The sequence below is a fragment of the Petaurus breviceps genome, unplaced genomic scaffold, assembly GCF_028583685.1.
Source record: "Petaurus breviceps papuanus isolate PSGF00001 unplaced genomic scaffold, PetGlider_PUasm1.0 140, whole genome shotgun sequence".
NCBI lineage: Eukaryota > Metazoa > Chordata > Mammalia > Diprotodontia > Petauridae > Petaurus > Petaurus breviceps.
In genome coordinates, this window is record NW_027185698.1 from 16,590,294 (window position 1) to 16,610,557 (window position 20,264).

The following is a 20,264-nucleotide window of genomic DNA, read 5'->3' on the forward strand; positions in this document are numbered from 1 at the left end:
AATAAACAATAAATCAAGCCCTAATTTGTAGCACTGGCTGATTCCCAAGGTGTAAATACTCACACTGAAATTGGAATCATTAGCTCTCACAAGCCGGATGAGCTAGCTCTATCACAATCCTTGTATATTATCCACACTTCTTCCAGATATCTCATCCTATCTTACAACTAAAAAAATGTTGCACTATATGACCCAAATACTCATTAACTCTGAATTAATCAATAAATATGTGAATATCCTCTGTGTGGAAGGCACGCTCTGTTGTGCAAGATGGTCTGTCATAGTCCAGAAGAATTTAGTTCTGTAGTTTCAGGTCCAGCACAAAGAATAAATTCTCTTCAGTTTCACTCACTCTTCAAAGTAGAGGCCAACAGACATTCTGAACAATTTATTAGTAATGTATAAGGAAAGAAACAATATATTACACAACAGACAAATCAGATAATAGTCTTACACATGACCATTTGTTTGGTTGCATTTTCCAGCCTGAAGAAATCCTAAGTCTTTTTATAAACTGATTTATGACTGGACCAACAATGTGCAGAGAGGGTTGAGGTAAAAGGTGGAAGCTATTTGACAGTTGCACAGGAATACCCATTAATTTGGGAGAGAACATTAAGAAATCAACAGTGCACAGGAGTTCATTAACACTAATGCTAAATTATATTTAGTTGAACCTATTACTCCTAATGTTCCCAAGGAGTAATTGTGCAGATGTCCGCGACATGTCCTTAACACCCAACAGCTCTAGACGTGAATATTGTTGATTCAAAGAATCAAAAGCTCAAGTACAATAACAGCATGAGAAAAGTTAATAATTTAGGGACAAGTAGTATTTTTGTTATTTAATTGATAAGGCCAACATCAATCTTCTCACAGTTTGCAAGTTTAGCACTGCAGGCATTCACAGTTTTAAACTGATAATGGAAATATAAAAATAATAAATACAAAGCACTCAGGGGTCTTACAAAGAAGAAATGGAATAAAAAGAGTGGTAAGTTTTGCTGATTAAAAATTTTTTAATACTAAAGAAGCTGAATAGCCTCCTTCAAAACAAATGACAACTGTTTAAATATAAACAAACTCTGTGCTAATAGGAATAAGTCCTGACACTTACTTTTTGGGAAGCAGAAAAGACTGAATTCTCTTCCTCAAATTCAATTTACACTTGCTTTAAAAACTACAGTTCTTCAGGCAGTTTTAAAAAGAAACATCAGCAAAAGGAAATATCCTTCCAATGGTTTTATTTCTGGAAGATGAAGCAGATTTAAAGAAAATATGCATTGTTCACAAGATAATTTACTGTTTATTTCTTTGGTACAAAGAAAAATTAAGGTGTTCTAAAAAATCTTAGTCCACCTACTTACTAACATAATGAGAACATACAAAATAATTACAGCCCAGATTATGAATCTATGTGAGATTCATGTCCTTCCACCGCATCCACCAGAACAGCAGATCCATTGCTAACACTTTCTTGGTTATCTGCAGACTGAATTAATTCTTCCTGCTCACCAGGAACAAGATGGGATGAAGATTCCTCCTCCTCCTCTTCATCTTCCTCTTCTGCCTCCCCATCATCTTCTACGTCCATTTCAAATACTCTAACATGACGAAGATTTGAGCTTAACTAAAGAAATATGAAAGTATTCCATTTTAAAGATATTTAAGATGTTAAAAATTTTTAAATCAATACCTTTGAGCAGCCCAATAAATATCCTTTTTCAGTAATTGTAAAATGGAAGCAGAAACTGAAAAGTGTTTTTTTAAAAGGAAAACAGCTGATTTATCTCAATTTACACCAAAAATCAGTAAATTAGCCCTTTGATATATAAAGGAGCATGTGGATTACAAAAATGTGAAGTATAGCATTTTAACTTGGCACTCTCTGAGACATGAAACTACATAGCAAAAGATCCAGAGAATTCATGTAACACGCCACAATCAATCCGAAAAATCCTATTAAAATGTAAATACTTACTACACAAGAGACTTTGCGAAAACCATTCACAGCAACGTATTGTGCTTTCATATTCTCTAGTATTCTCCACTGATTCTCCAGGAAGACAGTATGTGTAGGTATAACATCACTCTGTTCATCTAGCCTACACAGAGTAAAATAATAAGCAGAATTATTGTTTTTCCTCATTTGTTGGAGAAAGAGGGGGACAGTTAAAACTGTACCTACAACCTCTGTCCAAATTCATCTAGAACGCTTCTCTTGAGAAACTAAGAAAAAACCCTGCTACTTTAACACCACAAGATCATAGATTTAGAAATGGAGGGGCGGTTAGGTGGTGCAGTGAATAGAGCACCAGCCCTGGGGTCAGGAGGACCTGAGTTAAAATCTGACATCAGACACTTGATACAATTACTAGCCATGTGACTTTGGGCAAGTCACTTAACCCCAATTGCCCTCCAAAAAGAAAAAAAAAAATGGAAAAGACCTCAAAATTCATCTAGTTCAAATCCCTCATTCTACAGATGAGGAAACTGAGGCCCAAGGAGGCTAAGGGCTTGCCCATGGTCCCACAATTAGTGAGCCTCAAGAGGTAGGATTCAAATCCAGGTCTCTGACCTGGCTAAGCAAAAGTTAGCCTAGGAAATCATCTTTGATTAAACAATCACCAAGACTTTTTGTAATCACTCTAAATATTTTCTTGTTTTTCCGCTATTCTCTATTTCCAATACCAACTTATCCTAGTTTTAGTCTCCATAATGCTGTAATTTCAAACAGATAAAATACCTATAATATTAACTTGGCTAACAAAGGTACATTTTAATTCTCTTTGAGAATAAGTTAATAAATTTTAAAAGAAGGAAAAATTTGGTTCCTCAAGCATCAGTTGTCCAAGGCTTTTCTTTTGAAGGTGGCAACCTATGAGCATCACATAGAGTAGAAAGTAGGAGTTCCCTCTATTCTACTATGTACTTGGCATCCCATTTTGAAAGAAGACCTCTTTGTTCCAAAAGGTAAATTCTACAGGCAGGAATATAGTCAAGTTCAGAATAACTAGCCTTCCACCAAATCTGTGGTAATACTGTTCCAAGGCTCTCTTGGGATGTGGATTTGAGGAAATCACTTCATCCTACCCAAGTACATCTCACCTTGTTTTAATAATCTCTCCTCTATTTCAGGAGGCGGAGGAACAGATGGGAATTCCCTGCTTTTCAGTTACCCAATATTATAGTACACTTACCAAGTATATCCTAAACAACTGATTCTACATTGTAAAAAACACTTTTAACTATTGGTTAAGACAAATAACATTATCAATGTCCCTGTACCTTTTACAAGTTGTCCCACTGAACTCCTTCTCTGGAGTGTCTTCCTTAGTATATACCAACGATAATGGTAATTGAGCCAAGACTCTTTCTTTGCCTTCCTGCTCTTCATTCTCCTTAAGAACTACTGTTATTGTTTCATCATCATAAAAATGTGCATCCAGACAGCTGTAGGAACTAGAGTAAAAAAGAATTTATTACATTTAGAAATCATTAATTAACTGAGCAATCACTTTAAGTACAGGCATTAAACTAGCACTGAGGTGGGGAAAAAAGAAAAAGATCAAGTTACATCTTATTTAAGAATGTATTTCAAGATTCATTATACTTGGATTCATTCTATTTTCTTCTCAATTCCCACTGTTCTCTGATTAATGATAGATAGGTCTACCAAGATTTTTGATTACACATGCACGAAACCAAGAGTACAGAGACAAATTTGTTCAAGGTCACAGAATCTGCCTGAGATCATTGTTCAGACCTAAATCCTTACTCTGTTAAGTCACTTCCTCTGTGGAGAGCCCCAGAAGACTCAGTATAAGTATGCCTTATGGGAAACCGAGCACCAAAGTGATTCCTAGGTTTAAAGGCAATTCAGCTTCACTTAAACTGGTCGACAGGGAGGTTAAAGTGAGATTTCATGTAGAAAGACACACAATTCAAAAGCCTTTGCCAAAAAGTAACGCTTCCCTTTTGAAGAATGGACGAGAGAATGTTTTTTAAAAGAGAATCCCATATTTAGCTTTTCTACATTACTCACTTTTCAGTTAACTCTCATAACAACTCTGGAAGATGAGTTATTTTTTCATCCAAATGATGTATATAAGGAAAAGCTGGCACAGTAATGCAAGATCTACAGTATATCTTGAATTGGATATAAAGTAAATCTGCTATAACCGGAGTCAGAACTTTCAATATCCATACTCCCTGTCTCTTTAATCCCAAGGTAAAACTGCCTCCTTAGCCCACAAAGCTTAAATATCCTAATTATGATATACCTTATCAAGTATGGGTAGCATGGACAATAGACGGAGAGCTGGCCTCAGAGGTAGGAAGCCCTTTGTCTCAGAGTCCTGGGTAACTCCCCAAGACTAAGTGGCAAAGAAGGTGCCAAATGGCACTGCTAGAGTTTTCTCATCTGGAAGTTTCCTTTATTAATGAAATCACCGGTCTAGTCTCTATCTCTATCCTTATGAAACATTCTACCATAGTATAATTAGTTCAACTACAGATTAAACTATTCTTCCATGGACAAAACAAAACGTAAAGAATTTTTTCACTATAGCATATACTAGAAGCATTATGACTGATGTTCCTTGAGTTCAATTTTACTTAATTGAAATATATGTGAAATATTAGTATTCAAGAGCAAAATATGCCCTATGCCCGATACTATTAATTAACTGTGCTTAGACAAAGCTCAAGATATACCCATTTTCGAAGTTTTCATTTGCTGTATTCAAGAAACTTCCGAACTCAACAGCAAGTAGTCCATTATTGACAGACCTTGGAGAAAGGAAGAAAAAAGACAGAATACTCTGTGGGCCAATCTAGATAATTCAATAATTCAAAAGCTTTTTCAAGGACCTGATTGGAAGATTCATTACATTACTTACATAATATATTCTAGCCTAAAGAAATAGAAATTTAACTCTCTTTGAAGAAAACATATTAGCTGGATTAAAGCATGAGGATAAATAGAACCTACCATCAATATTTTACTACTCCTAAGAACATTATGTCACAAATGAATTAAGAAGGATATCAAAAAACCTTTTTTTTCTTTTCTTATCAGCATCATCTTAGTCTCATGAGATTTCCTTTAAACTCAGGCATAACCCTCATCTCTAAACCCCCACTCCTCCCCATTTTTTTAAGGGAACTGACAGTCCCTGGAATCACTGCTTTTTTAGCTCTTGCGTCTGCATAGCAAAAGAAGCTGCTATTGGTGTGGGAGTGGAATATGCTGTTCCTTTGTTTACTAAAAGGCAAATCTGAAAGCTGAAGAGAAACTTGGTATCATAGTAAAAAGAGAACCAGTACTAAGGAAATGTAGGCTCTCTTCCTGGTTCTGCCAGTAACTGGCATGTGATGATGGTCAAATCGCTCATCCCTTTTAAGAACTGAGCCCTCAGGGGCGGCTAGGTAGCGCAGGGAGTAAAGCACCAGCCTTGGAGTCAGGAAGACCCGAGTTCGGTTCCGGCCTCAGACATTTAACACACACACACACACACACACACACACACACAAAACTAGCCGTGTAACCTTGGACAAGTTACTTAACCCCAATTGCCCTCCAAAAGGCAAAAAAAAAAAAAGAACTGAACCCTCAGTTCTCTCATTCACAAAATGAAGGCCTTAGATTCAATAATATAGTTCAATGATATAGATCACAGAATCTAAGATCTCTCCCCAAAGCAACAAGTAACCAAACTCTGTTGCTTCTCAGGGAGTTCAGAAAAAAATATGTAACACATTAGTTGATTTTGGGGTTGTTTTGTTCCCCCTTCCTGCAGGGGAGGCTACATTTAAAGGATAGATTCCAATGTATTTTCTAAAATACTAAAGAATCACAGAACTGGAGATTATCTAGTCCAAACTTTTCATTTTACAGATGATGAAACTGAGCCCCAAAGAGATGAAGTAATTTGTTCGAGGTGATAAAGTTAATTAGTAGAAAAACCTATGCTCATTTAAGAATATAAAGGAGCAGGGAAGAAAAACTCCATCTGTTTGAGAAACAGGGCTATGCATATTATATTATTTTTCATTTTAACTTAATACTAACCTGGATATGTCAGTATGTCTCCTCAAAATGTAAATTTTAGAAGCTGAACTACCTGACATAGTAAAGAGTACATAATGCAGATTTGAAGATTTGTCATTCCAGCTGAAAAAAATAAAAAAAAATAAATTTTTAAATGGAATTTAGTAACTTCTACTAAGAAAAATTGTCAAAGATGAAACAGACAAAGGCTTACAGGAATGGCAATTTGAACAATCTAGGTGTAGAATCCTCACTGAAACAAAAGAAAAAACAAGTCAGCAAATTCTAAATTTGCTGCTGAATTACATGGTGAAAATATAGAGAAAAATACCTTTTAGCAGCTTTGTATAAGGGAATACAGACAGCTTGATTCACTGATTTTCCAATAACATCCTATAAAAAATAACATATTGACAGAGCATTCTTGAGAAATACACAAGTGTTTTAAGAAAAACACCAAACAATAAAAAGTGACTGATAGTTACAGTCCGGTTGCTGTATAAAATTATCTAATAAGAAGAATCTTTGTTATACAACACTTTACAAAGTACTTTCCTCATAATATTCTGATGAAGTATAAAAATAAAGTATCAATTATATATATACTACCTTTCTTCAAAACAACTTTAACTCATCACCTAATCTTCCAGTTTTCAACCTTCTCCTTTTCCAAAGTGCACACTAAGTAATACTCCTAAGGCACAAGACTCACTCCTTTGCCCTAAAGTTCCTAAGTTTCCCACTCCTCACTCAATAGCATATAGACTTTTTGGCTTGGCATTTAAAGACTATCACAATGTGGCTGAACCTACCTCTCTGACTATACATTAGACCATTTCAGTCAAAGTAGGCTAATCACTATTTCTGTGGCATTCAGCCTACATACATTTGCAATATTATCCCCTTCATCTCCTGCCTGTAGAATTAAAGGACTAGCTACAGTCCTACTCCTTCCATGAAGCTTTCTCAATTCTTCTCATCTAAAAGTGATTTCTTCCTCCTTCAACAGTTTGAGAAACTCCCCTATGCACTTAAATTAGATTCTAACTTGTTAAAGGGAGTTCATTATATACAAATCTCTTCCACTCTACTAGATGTCAAGCTTCCAGAGACTAGCTGTCTTTCTTCTCCAGTCCCTAAGAGCCCAATGTGTTGCTTGCATAAAGTGCTTTAAAGATCTTTATTGATTTGGGAGTGAGGCTCAAAGGTGAAGTGACTTCTCTGTCCATTGCCACAGAACTAATAAGAGTTAGGGCCAGGGACTCAAATCAAATCTTTTGATTTCAAATCCAGTACTCTTCAATAAACATCATCACACTGCTTCTTAAGATCACAATTCTTTTCTCAAATACCTTTAATGAGTGTAGCAGAAGAGTAAAAGACAACAGAAGAAAACTGCTTCCTCTAAGCTCACATCATCCATTAATCATCCCTTTAAACAAAAACTAAGACTTGAGAGAAACCAACCAAATCTCTTTATGCTCCTACTGTTCCTAATGAGTTTGTATACTTTTTAGACTACTCCTAATTTTCCTACCCAATTTTTAAAATGACCACAACAATAATTAATCATTTGTATAAGTAAGATATGTAGATATTCATGGTCCTGAACTGTCCTTCCTGACAATGTCAAAAGAATATTCCTAATGCATAAGTCCATTTCCTCACTTTAAAATCATCAGTGCCTCCTAACTGTCTATCAAATAAAATTAAAACTCCTCCTGGAATTCAAGGTTTTCCATAATCTGGCTCCAACCTCCTATGAATTTTATTTGAAACTTACTGCTGGTTTTTGTAAACAATGATCGATAATGCTCTCCATCTGTCTTTTCACGAAATGCAATGACTTTTCAGGATAATAGGGAAACAGCAAAGGACTTTCTGTAAACAAAAAGTTATGATTTAATATAAAAAACAATTAGAAGAAAGTATCAACTATTAAGTGGACACAACCAAGAGTCCTACTATCATTACAGAATTCAATTTGGGTATTTCAATGTCTCATACAGGCATTTATTCAGTCAGTCAACAAGTATTTAATTGCTTACTCAGTATATTTTATTGAATACATTTTAAAAAATAATTCCGTAAACTAAATTTTTTTTAAGTTTTTCAGGAGGGTAACCACAAGCTGGAAAATTCAATTTTGGAACATTTTAGATTAACATACAAAAAACTCCTAAGTGCTATGACACATAGGGATAGGGACTGGATCTCTGAATTCACTGATATGGGGAACTCTCGGGTGAGGAAATATTCTCTACCAAAGTAAATAGGCACCTTTTCTGCATTTAACTAGAAGCATTGAGAGGTTAAGTCATTGTCCAGGCTCACTCAGCTAGTTCTGTCACAGGTGGAACATGAACCCATGTCTTCCTGACTTCGAGATTAGCTTTGTGTCCAGTATGTCATACTATTTCTCAGTTTGTGTGGAGGTTGTCTTGTATTAGGTCATCATTCATATCACACCGCAATGGTGGGTATACCTGAAGGTCCTGTCCTGGGCCTTTTCCCCCCTCTATACTCATTTCCTTGGGAACCTCATCAGCTGCTAGGATTTAACTATCTTTTCAATGCATATGACTCACAATTGTACATAACCAACTTGAGTCTCTCCTCTGAGTTTTAATCTTATGTCAACAACTGACCTTTGGTCATTTTTGAAATTACATGCCCTCTCAACATCTTAAATTCAACATCCAAGACTAAACCCTTCTCTCTTCCAAACATTCTTATTTCTGTTTAATGTACCACCATTCTTTCAGTCTTCCAAATTAAGGACCTCAATATTATCCTTGTGTCATAACTCTCCCTTCACCTCACACATCCAATCAGTTGCCAAATTTTGCCATGTCTACCTTCACAACATCTCTACCCCTTCTTGCTTCCCAAGACCTAGTCCTCTATCCCATCTCAGCCAACCACCAAGATACCCTTGATTTTTACAATGCTCACAAACATATCACCCCCACATCTAAGAATTCTGAAATCTCCTTATCCATCCATAATTCACTGACTTTTCACCTCTCCCTCTGCTTTTCTTTACCAAATTCTACTCCCCATTCTCACCATGATCCTCACTCTTTTGATCCCTCAATCCTCTTCCAGGCCATCTCCCCTGAATGAGCCACTTTTTTTTTCTCTCCATGCTGACTTCTTGGTGAACCAATTCAACTTTACACTGTTTCTTAAATCCCAAGCCCCCTTATTTCACTAAATATGTCCTTTGGACTCACCTTTGGACTACTCTCATCATTTGCTGCCTTTGATGCTGAATAAAAGATGGAGAAAATCATGCAACCATTCTGATTAGATCCACTACCAGTTTATGTTATACAACCTCGACTGGGCCCTCAATACTGCTAAGCAATTTTACAATACCTCCCTTATCAACTCACTACCCCATTCTTCACAGTGACTCTCAAACTTTTTTATTTCTCCTCAAACATTCCATGGCTCCCCCTCCCCCAACTCTCTTGGCTGAGAACCTTACTTTATATTTTACAGAAAAAAACTGAAGCCATTTGTTGTGAATTCCATCTTCCTCATCTCAGGTTGATGCCTTCTACCACTATCTCACCACTATCTCCTCCTTCATTTGTCTCACATGATGCAGTGGCCTTGCTCCTTACCAAGGCTAAACTCTCTACTTTTTCAAGCGATTCCTCCAACAGACTGTCCCCCCTGTCATCTTCACTCTCTTTTATTTTCAATTTCTCCCTCACTATTGGTTCATTCTCTACTGCCTACAAATATGCCCATGTCTTTTGAATCCTGAAAAAAAAAAACCCACTTGATCTTCCAATCCCTGCAATTATCCTATTATCTCTTCTGCCTTTTGTAGTTAAACTACTTGGAAGGCTGTCAACACTAGTCGCCTCCACTCCTCTCACTCTCTTCTTAATCTCTCATAATCTGGTTTCAGGCATTATCATTCCACAGAAAGTGCTCTCTTCAAACTACCAACTATAGTTCCAAAGTTACCAAAGATCTCTCTTAGCAGCCAAATCCAATGACCTTTTCTCAATCTTTATTCTCTGACCTCTCTGCAGATTTTGACATTGTTGATCATACTTTCTTTGACACTCTCTTCTCTCTAGGTTTTAGGGATACCACTCTATCCTGGTTCTGCTCCTACCCAACTGACTGCTCCTTCTCAATATACTTTGCTGGATCTTCATCCATATCATGTCCTATAAATGTAGGTGGACCTCAGGGTTCTATCATAGGTCCTCTACTCTCCTCCCTCTAAACTACTTCACTTGGAGATCTCATCTGCTCCCATGGATTTAATTACCATCTCTATGCTAATGATTTCCAAATCTACCTATCCTGTCCCAACCTCTCTGCTAAACCTCTACCTTGCCTTTCCCACTCTCTTTTTCAGACATATCAAACTGCATGTCCAAAAGACTTTTTAAACTTAACACATACAAAACAGAACTCATTAACTTTCCCCCCTAAACCCTTGCCTACCTCCTCCTTTCCCTGTTATGGCAGAAGGCAATATAATTCTCCAGGTCTCTCAGGCTCACAAGCTAGGAGTCATTCTCAACCCCTCACTATCTCACACACACCCCCATATCTAGTCTGTTGCCAAAGCCTGTTGATTTCACCTTCTCTCCTCCTCTTACATTGCCACTACTCTAGTGCAGACCCTTATCATCTCATGACTGGACTACTGTGCTAGTCTGCTGGTGGTCTGCCTGCCTCAAGTCTCTCCCCATTCCAATCTATTCTCCATTAAACCACCAAAGTGATTTTCCTAAAGTGCAGTTTCAACAATATCATATACCTCCTCCTCCAATAAATTTCAGGATCAAATACAAAATCCCCTGATGTTCATTATTTAACTGGGTTTATATAGATTTAAATGTGGCCAAAGACTATTTATTGTACTAATGGTATCATTAAATACCTTTAAGGTGAGTGCTATTCTGAAGAAAATCGTACCATTGGTTTCCCTCGATATTAGGTGGTGACACAAGATCATCATCTTCATCTTTCAAATACTAGAAATAAATTATTTAGAACTTAAACTCAAGAAACCAAGACATTTTGTTAAAAAAAAAAAAGTAAGTGTTTCTACTTAATGTTATTCATGTATAGCAGTGTATCCACCTCACTTTTAGATCTCCTGGAAGTGACTGATTACCATTAGCCACACCAAATTAGGTGACCAAATCATACCATGTATAAAACTACTAAGTACATAGAGATTGTTATACATTATAGTCTCTGTAAAGAAAAGAGTGTTTAAATTTGAAAAGCTCTATTTCTAGGAAAAAAATTTTAATTGTGTTATTAGTTATAAAATTATTTCATAATTGTTTATAAATGATCGTTATCTACTGTGGAATCTAGCATACTGCCACCACTCAACAAGTGTTAATTAAGACTAATACTACCATAAATTTTTACAGATTAGATAAGTAACATGATAACCAACTTCAATAAAGATTTTACCTGACCAACTCTTTCTACATTGAAGTACTTTCCTTTTCGATTATAAAGCTCTGGAGCCTAGAGGAAACAAATATATTATAAGACTCAGTACAAAGTCAATCTCATTTGCTTAAAAGTGAATTATCAGTCATAGTTTTATAATCTAGCATGTGCATTTTCCATTATGAAACATGAGATCAAATACAACTCAAATCAGTTTATTTAAAGGTCAGATGAGTGTGACAAACAAGCATTAATGTTCACTGATTTACTCAATACTCAAATAAACCTGTGATGATGTCAATTTCCAGTTATTTTAAACTTGATTCAGGCTTTTATTAAACTACAATAAATGTTATTACATCTTTCTAATGAAACAGAGTCACCACTGTGGTTCTCAGAAGAAAGACAATATTATAACAAATTCTGGTCCCTACCTCATTGAAATGCTCAGTAAGAAAATCAGCAACAAATGTGATATCTTTTTGAGTCATCTGCCAAAAAAAGAAAGAGAACAAAAATTTTCTTAAGAATCAAACATTTTTATATAAAAAAAAACTTCTCAAATAAATGTTAAAACAACCAAAAAAACATTATTTTGTCACTTAATGAATGGTACAGGAACTCATTTAAATTATTTTTTCCAGAATAAGCTCCAACATTTAAAGCTCATACAATTACAAGATCATGAATTCATAGGGCAGAGGCAAGTATTAAGAAATGAAAAGCCTACTTATTCCTTGACTCAACCAAGCAAATAGCTCTTAAATTCCTTATCCTTAAGAGGTCTTGGAAGGGAGATTTCAGGATCAAAAGGGATCCAGTTACAACTGCAAAGACAGTTCAGAACTGTTCTCTACAGCATTACTGGTATCCTATTTTTGATGAAGTATGGCAGTTTCAAACAGCTTGATTCTGGTTTCACCTTTGAGCTGAGGTCATGACAGAGTCGTGACTGGGTCACCTTCTTTAACCCAAGTGCAGTTCTCTAAAGCTATTACATCTAAGTACAAGGAACAGCACTGAAAACTGGTAACCCATCTGGTGTATAGTCAGTATTTAATAAATGCTCGTTGACTGATTGATTACTCAGACTGAAAACAATCCTGCACAAGATATGCAGAGCATAGAGCATTAGGGAGATTGATTCTGTTCAATTAAGGCTGATTTAGTCCATCTGGCTCCAGGATAGACAATGCCTAACCCATCTTAGTCACTATTTTTTAAGATAAAGAAGGAGATTCCACTGTCACACCTGCCAAGTCATTTAAATGTTTCACAGTTCTCTGAATTAGAAGTAAAAATTTTCATCACCAGGAACCAAACTTGTATTGCATCAATTAAAGTATTTAATCCCTTTATTATCAAGAGAACTTACAAAGGAAAATAGACTTCAAAAAGATAAAATGAAGACTATAAAGATACTTGTTTTGTGTATAGTGAGATCACTGATTCATTAGAGCAAAGATCAAAATCAAATTAAAAGGGTAAAGATGAGACGACAAAAGCATTCTAACAACCTGATAATGAAAAATTGGAAATCAGTAAAAAAAAAAAAGAAACTGACATGGATTATTTTTATTTTCTACTAAAGTATAGGCAACTGCAATAACTTGGTCAAAGAGTCAAGAAAATGCCAAAGCCAGCAATCACATGATCTCCTTTCTATGCCAAGAAGTATGGTAGATAAAAGAAATAACAATCTAGAATATAAACTTAATTGAAAAATACTAAAGAATACAAAATTATGAACAACATTCCCTCCAAAATGAAAGAAAGAGTTGTAGGAGGGAAAATTAGTCTAAAGAAAGCTTGGCATAAGCTCCAACCAAGAAAGACTATTAAGAACTTTTATAGTTAAAAATGAAAGAACAACAAAGAAACATAAAAGGGAAAAGATATGTCAACACTGCCATAACATGCTATTTTCATCTTCGAAGACAATGGAATGACATTTGGCCTTAAACATAAAAATACAAACAAACAAACAAAAAACCCCAACCCCCTGTATTGCATCAATAAACAGAAATGGCACAAAAGAAAACAACACTGTCTAGTTGGGTTAAACAAAACAAATATAATAGAGGTCTGTGCTGGATCTTATATGGGGTTAAGGGATTGATTCTCAAACTCACAGGTCCATAAATTTAGAACTAGAGGATCTTGGTGGTCATAGGGCCTGGTTAGTTTAAATTCCAGCTCTGCCACATTTTTGTTGCTTCCTTTTCCTCAAATATAAAAGATGCTATAATTAACAGCTAGGTTATAATGTACTTTTCAATCAATGAATTAGAGATCAACTAGCTCAAATCTCTTATTCTGCAGATGAGGAGGCTGAGATGCAGAGATGGTGACTTGTCCAAGGTCACACAGGTATCAAGTGGCTAAGCTGGGATTCAAACTCTCTCTGGTTTCCCAATCTAGTGCTTTTTTGCACTGCACCAACTAAAAAGGGGAAGATGCCAAATGATTTAGGAAAATACAATGGTCTTATTACCAAAAAAAGGTGATCAAGAGGACATCAAGAACTATAAATTTCAGCTACAACTACTGTTACAACTATTATTACTACAATTACTATCATTATTTTACTGACCCAAATGACTACCTTTTCATTTCTAATCTTTATTAAGAATGATCTACATAAGAACGGAGAGTACATTTGAGGAAAATGAATGGGACCAGTTAAATTTTTACAAAACTTTCTATAGCAGACTATACATCTTCATTAATTTGACTTATTAAAAATTAGAGAGATTATAAGATCCTCCTGTTTGTTGATTATAAAAACAAATTTAGTACAGCAAAATGAGTGCATCCCACGCACATGTTAAGATCAAACAAAATTCACTGAGAAACAACAAAAGAGACCTTTACCTAGAGTTTCTGATTATTAATATAAATGAGGTACAAAAGGGAGATATGTGCTCATTAAAGATACCTACCACTGCCAAAGGGTATCCTTAAATCCAAATGGTAGAGGTATTATTCCCTAGAGATCAGGACATGCTCCAGATGACATTATGCTGATTGCATCAGTTTACAAAATAATTATGTTAAGAAGCTTCCTCAACAAGATCCACAACTACTCTAACAAGATAAGCCTGAGAATTCACAAAGAGAAAACCAAATGACTAAAAATGCCTACTGGTGAAATTATGGCAAGCAGCTGGATTGGCAGCCCACTGAATTACCACAACAGTACATGTATCTTAGACACTGCAGGGAGCCAATGAACTGGGCACAGAATTGAAGAAAAAAGTAAAGTGGATTATATTTAGAAAACTGTGAAGTACTTAGCACAGGATTTGGCACACAGTAGGAACTTAATAGATGTTTACTGACTAACAAAGAGTGTTAAAAGTATTCAGGCTGTGCTTAACATGAAAAGCAATTTTTAAAAACACCAATGCTCTGCCAGTGATGCTATATGGCTAGTAGAATCCTACAATTTCTGAAGAATCAGAACTGCTGGTGACCCAAAGGAAAAACAGAGATTTATGAAGGCTGTAGCATATTGCCAGTGATGACTAACATGCAACAAGTAGTGTTAAAGATACCATCCAGGAAACATATGATCAGAAAAAAGAAAGGACTAATCATATAGTAAAAGTAAGGGATAAGGGATAACAGATGAACATCTCAAGAGCTACAACTGCTGAAAGGCCTCCAGTGTGCTGGGTAGATTTTCTACAGAGGATGCATGGAGAAATGCATGAGATTAAAAAGGCATGAATGGGTTGTGATCAGCACCATGGAAAGGAGCATACAGAATGACTGGATTATAGGTCCTTTGAATTACCAAAGTATAAATGGCTAGTATTCAATGATTATTAGAATACACTTTGCAAACAGGAGTTAGTTTGACAAACTGCATCAATCTTAAATCTCTGTTGGGGCAGATTATGTATGTTGGAGGAATTTTCTTTCAGACAAAGTTTTAATAATGCATTTATACAATGTCTGCTATGAAATAAATATTTGACATTTACTGAATTTCTAGATTAATTATGTAACACTGCTTGGACTGCCAGGATAGCTGGGTTTTCTAAATCCTGGCAATTACCTGCTCTAGAAAAATATACTACCTTATTCAGTTCTGGAAGCACATGGTCTTCTGACATTCTCAACATTGCTGCAAAGATAAAGTTAAAATTATCTTTCAATGAAAACTACAGAAACATTTAATAGTAAGAAGAAATTTAGTGCATACCTTTTCTTTCACGGAACAAATTTCTTCCTTCAAAATAGTACTTTCTAGCACACAGTATCCCACGTTTTATGTCTCAGAAAGAAATACTTTCCTTCTAGGACTAGACACTATAAATTAGGATTAAGTCTTTCATCTGTGGTTTAAAGATGCCCTGACCTACCTCCTTCTTTATTCTGTTCAATCCTTTCATTCCATTTAGACAAACATCACTGACTTTTCATCTGTTTTTCCATTCTAAATTCTATGTCCTTTGTTCAAATGAAATAACATATGTGAAGGGCTTTACAAACCTTAAAGCACTATATAAATGTTAGCTTCTGTGATGATGATGATGTCTATTTTTACAACAGTTTCTCCCTCTTAGCTACAGAAAAGGCTAATCTAACTATCACACTTTTTCCACAAAGCTTTGTTCACTGTAAGGCATTTGATTTTTTCAAATTTTTCAATCCATCACCAAAAACATTTGCGCTATTATATACACATTATTAACTTAAATATAGTTAATATTTTAAGAATTGCTTATATGTCACTGACTCTTTATATCCACTTTTAGGCATTATCTTAAAAAATGTACTTTGTGCAATGCCCAACACAATGATTATTACAAATCATTATTTAAGGTTTTTAAGCATTGGATGAGACAAGAAATAATTTACTAAATTTCCTCATTTCACAGATTAGAAAACTAAGCGATTAGACCAATGTCAAAGTACAAATTAGTGGCAGAGACTGAACTAGGACCTAAGTCTCTTAACCTCTTGTTTACTCTCTTTCCCCATATGAAACTATGATGATGGAGATTCATCAGAAACTTTCTTTTTTGTTGACTTGCAATGGGGGTGGCTAGGTGCAGCAGTGAGTAAAGCGCTGGCCCTGGAGTCAGGAGGATCCAGGTTCAGTTCCAGCCTCAGACACTTAACATCCACACAAAAATACTAGCTGTGTAACCTTGGGCAAGTTAACCCCAATTGCCCTCCAAAAGGCAAAAAAAAAAAAAAAAGACTTGCAATGAAGAAAAAAATATAAAATACTGTCACTTCAATAATCTTTGATTTAATCAGAATGTAATTCCTCAACCAACAGAGGTTGTAAACTCTTACATTTTTAGTAAATGTTATTTGAGAATTGCAGCAATCAAGCAATATTCATCATTTAGTGGCCAAACTTTAGGTTCTAAACCGCTTCATGATTAACTAGGCTGATCTTTAGTCAAAAGACTAAGTCTGTTGCTGGGCTTACCATCAAAGCCTTTCCAGGTTCTACCCATGCACTGCTGGCACAGCACTCCAGAACCCAGAATCACCTTTGTGGTATGATAAGGCAGCAGCAGAGCAGGAATTTGGGAGAAGAAATAGCCAATTACTACTGTAAAATGCAATCAAGGCAGTGTGGTGTAGTGGCAAGATGCCAGCATTAGAATCAGGAAAAGATGAATTTAAATTATTCCCCTGTCACACACTGGCTATGTGAGCATGGGTGAGTTACTTAACTCTGAGAAAATGTTTCCTTCTAGGACTAGATGGAATTAAACATAAATGGAGCTAAAGGCTAATATCTGTTCCAGGAACAAGGCAAAGTTATTAGATAAAAAGTCATAAATGCTATCATTATGGGTTTGGGGTTTCACCAGAAATGAAAGTTTTGAACATTACTGCATATATGGTTATTAATCTTTCTTTTCATATGTCAGGATTTTAACAGCAAATAATTACTATAGCCAGAATCTCAGAGTTGGAAAGAGTCTCAGTCTCTCTTTATCCAACCTACACCCAAATAAGAAATCCCTCTACAGATCACTTGCCAAGTAATGATTTAGCCTTTGCTTTGCCTTGACCCAGCAAGTGGAACCCATCATATACTAGGTGAGCCCATTCCACTTCGAGTAAGTTACAAAGTTTTTTCTAATGGCAAGCCTACATTCACTTCTTTGTGACTTCTACCCATCGCCAGTCTAATTCTTCTTGAACATGACATTAAAGATGTTAAGACCATTCTCATGTCTCTCCAAGTCATCCCTTCTCTAGGTCAAGCATTTTCTTATTCCTTCAACCAACTCTTATACAATACAAACTTGAGGCTGTTCACCTTTATGCTTGCCAGTGTATACTGTATAGATCACAGTCCTTCCTAAAAGACACCACCCAAACTGAACAGAATACCCTAAACGTGGTTTGACCATGTCCCCTAATGTAGTCTACAATTATGTTAACTTTTGGGACTTATAAAACACACCACTGACTCATAGCAAACTTACAATAAAACCTCCAAGGTGCTTTCAAATGAACTGCTTATTTAGCCATGCTTTCTCTATACAGTACTTATGAAGCTAATTTTATTGAACTGAAGTACCTAAGATTTTACATCTTTGCTCATTAAATTTTATCTTAATAAATTTGTCCCAATATTCTACTCTGCCAATATGTTTTTGGATCCTGAAACTATTACCCAATGTTACTTATGCCTCCTAGTAAGGTGATAAAGATATCACTTACACCTCTCCCTAAGTAGCTCACAAACACGTTCACTAGTCAAGGGGGCCATGCACAGACTCATGAAGCACAAATGTAATCAGAGTCCAGTTGATACTGGGCACTTTGGGTCTTACCATTCAACTAGCTCTGAACCCACCAAACTACATCACTGTATCTCTCTCACATCTCTCTTGTCATTTGACAATATGAGTCTCTGTCAAATGCCTTGCTAAAATCCAGGTAGCATTTCCCTAACCTGCCCATCTAGCAGCTCTGTCAAAAAAAAAGAAAAGAAACTTAGCCTGTGATATTGATTCTTGAGGCTTTCTGAGATCACCACTTATTAGACTCCAAGTCAAGCTTACTGGTCTATAGTTTTTACACTTCATTCTCTTCCTTCTCTAGAAAATTCAAACAAATCGGTCCTTTTTCAATCCTGTAGCACCTCTCCATTCAAAATAATCTTTCAAATACCAATGACAGTATCTCAGCAATCCAATCTCCAAGTTCTCAGTATTCCAGGAAAGAGTTCATCTGGATCTGATGACTAGCTCATGCAGGGTAGCTGGCTGTTTTCCCTACTTATCTTTATTAGCCATTTTTGTCCTGTTCATTCCTATCTAAACATCATTCTCCCTGGCAGAGAAAATAGAAACAAAATAAGATAACCATAAATAAAAAATAAGAGGAATTAAAAAAAAATACAAGACAACAATACAAGAAATGACAAGCAGCTGTATTATTTGTAAGTATATATACATAAATATATGTAATCATGTTATGAGTTATATATGTGTTTGCTCTCTTTGGTTTGAACTTGTGATGAGGGGAAGTATAAAAATGAGTGAGATATGTAATAAGTAATGTGAGAGTATAGAGATTTTTTAAAAATATAAGTTAAAGTTATATAGAAAAGTGTTTATTATTAATTACTACTTACTCAGTTGAAAAAATACAAGTAAATCATTTTAGTATAGTGACTCTAGAATTAAGTTATTACTGCTAGCCATCAAGAACTGAAATTATTAAAACAAGCAGAAAGAAATATTCAGATAATCTTACCTACATACAGCCATCGGAAAAATGCTTTGAAGTTTTTCATACTACTATCTATAACTCTAAACAAACAAAATAGAAAGGGTTAGTAATAAATTTACTTTGGGTAGTTGGTTCCACTTATTTTTTTACTTACAGTGAGACAGAATTTATGTCTAAAAATTAATTTGCATAGCTTTCATTGCTATATTTCATCTTAACTACATGACAATTAGGACTTCAAGGACAAAATTCATAAATCTAACAAATCCAGAAATTATATTCCAAAACGGCACAAATTCGTTTCCATTTTAACATCATGGCAAACAATTAAGATTATACCTGGTTCTAAGAAAACTTGCCACAAAATATAACATTCCTTCCAAGCATTCAGTAAAGTGTAAAATTTTTTTCTAACTTTGCAAATAAAGGAAATCAGAAAAAACTGTTTTCGGCATTATCCTCACAATACAAAAAATATGCTCACTAGTCAATATAAAGAAAAAACATCAAGACCAAGAGAAAATCATTACTGTAGAATTTCTACTGTGGCAATACTTGTGGTCTCAAAGGACGTTATTTTTAGAAAATAATTTCTGATCTTCACAAGTACTAATAGGACTACAAAAAGTGAATTCCCCTGTTACATACAGATTTAAACCAAAAATAAGTTCTCTAAATCAATTTTCATTTTGCTTAAATTCCTTTCTGGATACAGAAGTAGGCGTCATTTAAGCTTATAAATGTTATGATCATTATTAAAAGTAAAAAACATGACACTTGTATTACACATATCCTCTCCAAATCTCGAAGTCCTCTGCAAACATTAAATTGAACAATACTCTTGGGTAGATTAGGTCAGTATGACTGACCTCACTGTATATATAGTAAGAAATCTGAAGTACAAAATTATTAGGTGACTTATTTTAGGTTCCTGAGCAATATCTATTAGCACCAACATGATCACACCACTACTATCTCAAAGAAAAAGAAATTCTTATCATTTCTATGAAGTTCAGGAATGTCAGACTAAAACACCATAGTC

General features: G+C 35.3%; 1 protein-coding gene across 2 annotated transcripts in view; it reads right to left on the reverse strand.

The window, feature by feature from the left end:
* Window positions 1–373: 373 nt before the first annotated feature.
* The window catches only part of ANAPC4 (anaphase promoting complex subunit 4), a 42,282-nt gene continuing 22,391 nt past the window's right edge, over window positions 374–20,264 (reverse strand). For both annotated transcript variants that reach the window (XM_069068960.1, XM_069068967.1), the window contains 13 exons: window positions 19,247–19,302; window positions 15,586–15,632; window positions 11,935–11,991; window positions 11,519–11,575; window positions 10,971–11,064; window positions 7,836–7,933; window positions 6,384–6,445; window positions 6,267–6,305; window positions 6,074–6,175; window positions 4,717–4,791; window positions 3,289–3,462; window positions 1,982–2,105; window positions 374–1,630 (listed from right to left, as the gene is read on the reverse strand). In XM_069068960.1, the coding sequence (XP_068925061.1) occupies window positions 1,406–1,630; window positions 1,982–2,105; window positions 3,289–3,462; window positions 4,717–4,791; window positions 6,074–6,175; window positions 6,267–6,305; window positions 6,384–6,445; window positions 7,836–7,933; window positions 10,971–11,064; window positions 11,519–11,575; window positions 11,935–11,991; window positions 15,586–15,632; window positions 19,247–19,302 (1,210 nt within the window). In that variant the 3' untranslated portion in view covers window positions 374–1,405. The remainder of the gene's footprint in view (window positions 1,631–1,981; window positions 2,106–3,288; window positions 3,463–4,716; window positions 4,792–6,073; window positions 6,176–6,266; window positions 6,306–6,383; window positions 6,446–7,835; window positions 7,934–10,970; window positions 11,065–11,518; window positions 11,576–11,934; window positions 11,992–15,585; window positions 15,633–19,246; window positions 19,303–20,264) is intronic.